This window comes from Seriola lalandi, unplaced genomic scaffold (assembly GCF_002814215.2).
Source record: "Seriola lalandi dorsalis isolate HSWRI2012SDOR001 ecotype SW California unplaced genomic scaffold, Sedor1 jcf7180002054983, whole genome shotgun sequence".
Classification (NCBI taxonomy): domain Eukaryota; kingdom Metazoa; phylum Chordata; class Actinopteri; order Carangiformes; family Carangidae; genus Seriola; species Seriola lalandi.
The window spans coordinates 766,227-772,226 of NW_019525532.1; the positions used below are offsets into that span (position 1 = coordinate 766,227).

At 40.6% G+C, this 6,000-nt stretch overlaps 1 protein-coding gene across 1 annotated transcript; it reads left to right on the forward strand.

Moving 5' to 3' along the window:
* Positions 1 to 1,040: 1,040 nt before the first annotated feature.
* LOC111647242 (uncharacterized) lies at positions 1,041 to 2,917 on the forward strand. Its single transcript, XM_023396866.2, has 4 exons — positions 1,041 to 1,132; positions 1,254 to 1,342; positions 1,551 to 2,144; positions 2,532 to 2,917. Exons 2-3 carry the CDS (start codon positions 1,255 to 1,257, stop codon positions 2,108 to 2,110), a joined length of 648 nt encoding a protein of 215 aa, XP_023252634.1. The 5' UTR covers positions 1,041 to 1,132; position 1,254; the 3' UTR covers positions 2,111 to 2,144; positions 2,532 to 2,917.
* Positions 2,918 to 6,000: the final 3,083 nt, after the last annotated feature.

The window sequence follows — 6,000 nt, forward strand, 5'->3', positions numbered from 1 at the left end:
TAAATAGTGTTTTCATTATGAGGCCTGCTATATGTGTTGCCTTTTTTTATTTACTGAAGTGATTAGAAATAGTTTCACGCTTGCAGACTGCCAACACTGCAAATATTATTGCATTTAAACAAAGCAACTGAAAATTCCCTGTATTAATCCACTTGAATCCACATCAGAGAAAAAACAATGTGATTCTCCAGAGGAAACCATATTTTGACTTCAGATGAAAATGAAAATGCAGCTTTGATGATGCTCATTCTGAACACACAGTCGCTTTGTTCCCAATGAGTTCGCTGTGTAAACCTGTTTGCTGTGCAGAAAAATATTTAGGTTAAAAACAAGCTAATGAAGCTAATGAAGTTATCGCTGCTGAGTCATGTTATGTAAATTTCACCCTGCCTCTCTCTCTCAATTTGGAGACACACTGCTGCTGTGTGATCACCGCAGATATTAAAGTCAAAGAAAAGGAGCTTGTGCGTTCTACATTTGTTTTGTGAGACGGCGTCTGACTGAGGACGTTTTCAGAGTTGTGTGGGAGCTGGCAACACTGTGATGCTGAAGGACAGGACATGGAGCTGAGCCCCAGCAGGGTGCTGTTCAGATGCCAGGAGGTGTAGCTCAGCTCCAGTGGGCTCCGGCCCAGGACATATTGATTTTGTCATTCATTTGACACTTCCTCTCTTTCAATCAGTTTTATGTGGAGTCCCCACCTCTAGGTTCAGACTTTAGGTTGAAGCTTTATGAAAATATGAATGAAATATTATTATAAATTAAAGTATAAAACCACGGCAGTACAATAAATGATATTAGGTTACAAATGCTTTTATTTAGAGACTAAATATATTGTACACCTGATCAGTATTTGACATTAGGGAACAAAAGTAAGCATCTGGTTGATCCTGGTTGTCACAATGTGCCTCTGCCTGCAGGAGGCTATACCATATGCCTTGGAGCATTGTTTGTCACAAACTAGTAAACATGTGAAAGCTTTTCATTGGATGAGCTGTATCCTGTAGTCACAACACAAACGCTGAACAAGGATGCTCAACTGAAAGTTACAAATATTAGAAGAGCGTCGGTCAGAAAGTCAGAAACCTCCTGATTCCACTTGAAGGCATCAGTCGGCCACTGCAAGCTAAAGGTGAGTACAGAACCACAGTACCTTTATTTCTCTGTGCACAGACCCAACAGCATCAGTTACTAAACACTCAAAGAGCATTTGATATTATTTTTTTTTAAGGTTTTGTGTTTTTCTTTCAGAGAATGAGGATCCAAATTATGTTCCTGGTCTTTGCTTTTGTGGCTGCGATCAATGCAGCGCCAACACAAAACAGTGCTGCACAAGCCAAAGGTAACTAGATGATAAAATGTGATGGGGTGTGTATCTGAAGTAATGTGCTGTGTGCCTTTTTGTATTGAGATCTGTATGTGTATCTGTCAATGTCTTCTCATTTTAATGTAAAATTACAACATTCACCAAGTTCTTAGTCTAATCAGAAAGTTATTTGAGAACATTTCCTTTATTGATGGACAAAGTCATGTGTTTCTGACTTCCACAGCTGATTCAGTCAAACTCGAGGAGGTTAACATTGATGAGCTAAAGAATGATCCCACATTAGCAGGCCTAGCTAAAGATTTGAAAGCCCAGGAAAAAGCCTTGGGACCTGAGTTCAATGAGAAGGCCTTGGAAAACGAGGTGCTCCTGAAGAAAGCTTTCGAAGACGAAGTGTTCAATGAGAAGACCTTAGAAGATCAGGTGCTCAACGAGGCTGCTCTGAAAGAGGATGTGCTCATGGAACACGTTTTCGAAGATGAAGAGCTCACGGAGGCGCTTGTGGAGAGCGCCCTGGAAGATGAGGAGCTCATGGAGATGCTCATCGAGAGCGCTCTTGAGGATGAGTTCCTCAGAGAGAAGGCCATGGAAGAGGAAGTGCTCAATGCAGAGGGTTTGGGAGATGAGGTGGTTAAAGAGAAGGCTTTGGATGGTGAGGTGTTCACTGAGGAGGCCATGGAAAAGGAGGTGAAGAACGGTTTGGAAGAGGAGGCGTCCAAGATGAAAATCAGTCCCAAGGATATTAAACCGGAACAGTTGGAAGCTGAACTGCCTCATGTTGAATAAGCAGAGAAAGATGAACCCCTCACAACATTCGCAGGTATTCTTCACTTTTCATACTTTCAAATGATTTATTTCTTCCATAGGAACGCAGAGAGATGATGAGGAAAATGAGAAATAATGAATATGAGTCAATGAATTTTACTTTGTGACGACGATATCTTGTCCTCTTATGATTATATAATTATTCATTAAACATTCATTTCCATATGCACGAGTATATAAAATGTGACCATGGTACATCACAGGCGTATTCTGTAGTCTTGTCTCAGCGACATCTGCTTCATCTGTTCAAATGTTGCTACAGACAGAATTAGTATTCATTTCGCCTCAGAATCTCTGCACACGCAGAGAAACAAACTGTGCTTTTTCTCATGTTGTGCAGGCTCTATCTTCATATGTATCTTTATCTGCTCTTTCTCTGCAGCTCTCCAACACCTGATCTCCAGCACCAAGGGCATCATCACTGCCATCTCCTTTACAATGACAACAAATGGTATTAGAGCATTAAAACCAATTGAAGTATTGTCTTACAGTAATGGGATTCAGTAAAAGCCTTTGACGACATGAAATGAATTGTGTTTGTCTGTTTCAATATTAGCATTTTTTTGTGCCTTTTACTGTGTGTGTGTGTGTGTGTGTGTGTCAGGTATTTATTAATTCATGACAAACGACTACAAATTAGCATTTTCTGTATCTTTCCAATATTTTGATCCCCAGAAATGCTGACATTAATTCAAAGTGCATTGTGAAGGGTGTCTGAAGAAGCTGAATACTTGAATGTGATAGTACAGAATAAAGACGGCCACATTATTATTTTCCTAATAATTTCTTCAGTGTGCACATACAGGCTTTTTGAAGAGGAACGAGTGAAGTTAGTCAAATACCTCATTTTAAAATTTCTCACATGCAAATACTGTGTCTTTCAGTCTTTGTTCAGTACATTTAAATTAATCTCTTCTGAGCCACACAGTGAGCAAACACACTGAGTCATCCCTGTGGGGTGTATTCCCTAAAGTTAGTCTTTCCAGAGTTATCCTTGGGAAAAAAACAGGTTTTTGAAACAATATTTGCTGTTGGTGATAAGGCTGTTGGTTCAGGTAAAATAAATATTTCAAAAGCTCATGGATCATGATGCAGAGCTGCAAGTTGCTTCATTAATATTTTTTAGAAACGCTCTGGCCTTGGTAACAAACATTTTTTACCAAGAGGTGGACTTTGGTTCTCCCTGTACAAAAGGGAGGATGGGAGGATTTGGCTGAACTGAACTTTTAAATCAAAAATGAGATTCAATTTGAGCAGAAAAACTTGATAAATTGCCTGTATCAACATCATATGCCAACAAAGCTCCATGTGATTATGTGTACAGTAAAATAAATGGGGTTGTAGTTACTCTTTAAATTTGAAACCAGTCCTTCAGGGGCTTTAACATATGAAATTACTTGTCAAATAGATTCATCCTGATTTTAAAATGCTAAACACAAACTAAACAACTGTACTGGCTCTGTTATTATGATGAACTGAATCTGTACTCAAGCCTATAGTATACTGATACATAAACATACTGTATGGTGGAGGTTGGCACATTGATAACTGAGTGGAAAAAAAAACTCCAAGTTGCCTTGGCAACCAGCTGGATTGCATCTGCACTGCTATACTGTCTTGCCTGCTGGTTGCTCTCTGCTCACTTCATCATTTCAAACATCTCTTGAAGATCAAACCATAACTTCCTCAACACTGAGCTTCCTCCGTCACTTTCCAATCTCTCCCCGTCTCTCCTGGGGACATTTTTCTGCAGGACTGGTCAGGCGTTGTCCAAGATTGTCATGTTATGATTAATTTATGGAGGCTGTGCAAAAATATACATATATATATTTAATGCATTATCATGCATATCACTAATTCATGTTGCCCTGCTAACACTGGCAAATTCTTCAGCCTCCTGCTGTTACTGTGGCTTTCCACCAACCGGAGCACCAGCACGGAGCTGCAGGGCAGAGACAAGATGCAATGAAAAACTATTTAATGAGTTTTTGCTACTATAACATTTTTTATGTCACATCAGCTGCTGGTTTTTGTTTTCAGATTCTCATTGATGGTTTTGTGATGGCCACCATGTTAACACCAGTCTCTCCTATTTCCTCCAGTAGCAGGAAATCTTCAACTTCATTCACTTTCCCATTGAACATCGCGCACAGGGAGGAGTTTCACACTTTATCTTCCAGACTGAAATATGCACTTCTTTTTAAAAAGGTGACATTTGGTTAACGAAATAGCACAAACAGACTATAGGTCCTATACAGCTTCAAAGAAAATAGTCTGCTTGCAGTAAATTCATAATGTCTTGACTGAGAACATTAACCAGAATGCAAATCGCTTCCAGTGCTCACAAAAAATGAGACATGGCTTCCGTGTCGGGGTGAAAATAAATGTTATTTGAGCCATCAAGCGGCCACTTCCTGTGAAGGATGGCTGGGCCAATTAGCACCAAGTCTCCTCTTTAACATGACATTTTGGCACCACAGAGCCATCTCCATCTACATGGAGGGTGGGGCCCAGCAAAATGTCATGGTGTTGAAAATGTGCTCTTCACATGGAGGTCAAACACAAGCTAGCAAACGAATTGAATTAACAGTTGGAAATAATTAAATGGAAAATCAGTTCAAATGGTTTTGTAAAAGTCATAAATAAACAATGATTGAACAATGATTTGTTGAAAGCAAAGGATAAACTGTTCTAATTATTTACTAATAGTAATGGATAAATGGTTGAAATGTCAACCGTCTGCAACTCTAAATACATAAAGTTTAGTTTAATGGTAGGAATGCAAACTTTATCCAACTGACCTGAACATTCAGAGTTCACTTGTCTGAAAAAGTTATTGTAATAATATTAACTTTTATATAATAAATAGAGTTTAAATTAACAAATTAACACATTTGCAGCATGACGAGTGGTGTCAATGACACAAAAATGGCAGAGAACCACCGCTCTACTTTTCACACACAAAGCCTCTGGATTATACATTTGCATACTAAATAGGAACCAGAGTTGAGTGAGGTGAGCAAACTTCTGCAGCAAGGTCAGAGCAGTACCCAAGTAAGACAGAGGGGAAAAAGAGGGGAGAGAATATTGAGTATTTTTGCCTGCTTGCCACCGCTGGAGAATTTCAAACAGCTGGAACGATTCAGTCACTTTTCTAGGAGCAGATGAAAGAAAAGTTGAAAGGCCTCTGAAGAGGGAACAAGCCAGTGAGCCAGTGAGTGGGAGAGAGAGTGAGAAAGAAAGTGGAGGCTGCTTGACAACAAGGATTTTTCAAAGTGATTCAGCGTATACTCTGAAACATATCCTGCGTACGCAGACTTCTCAGTCACTCCTTCCAGTAAAAAAGCCTGGTGGGTTCAAAGCGCCTCAAGCAAGTGAATTGGGGTTGTTGCCTCTGCTTGTGCGCTGTGGTGCAGTATGAGGGGATTTGCCTCGATAGTGCTGTCATTACATGGAGGTGCCTCTGTGCTGAGATTCCTGCCAGGTCACTGCAGGCGCTTCAGCGGCCAACGTGGCTCCTCCGCTTCCTCTTTTTGTATCTATTTACAGTATTTCACCCCATCTGCATTTAACAGCCATGAGACAAGTGGAGAGTGTGGAGAGTGCTGCATCACTGCGACACAGCTGGCGGTCTGCCTTTACTTAGGGCTCCTCCTGCTGGTGTAGATAAGGGTCTTGCAGGGGTTTTTTTTTTCCATGCTGTAATCCCTGTTGTAAATAAATAAAGCAGAGTGTGTGTGTGTGTGTGTGTGTGTGTGTGTGTGTGGGAGGGGACGAGGTCAGCTAAAACAGCAGGACCTTATAACATCACTTCTGAGACTGGTAGCCCCCCCCCCCCCCCCCCCCCCCCC

What these genes read in the sequence shown, in the direction of transcription:
- LOC111647242 (XM_023396866.2), top strand. Translation starts at nt 1,255, where the DNA reads ATGAGGATCCAAATTATGTTCCTGGTCTTTGCTTTTGTGGCTGCGATC. An exon ending in CAGTGCTGCACAAGCCAAAG is followed by an intron (nt 1,343 to 1,550) that starts GTAACTAGATGA and finishes TGACTTCCACAG; the next exon opens with CTGATTCAGTCAAACTCGAG.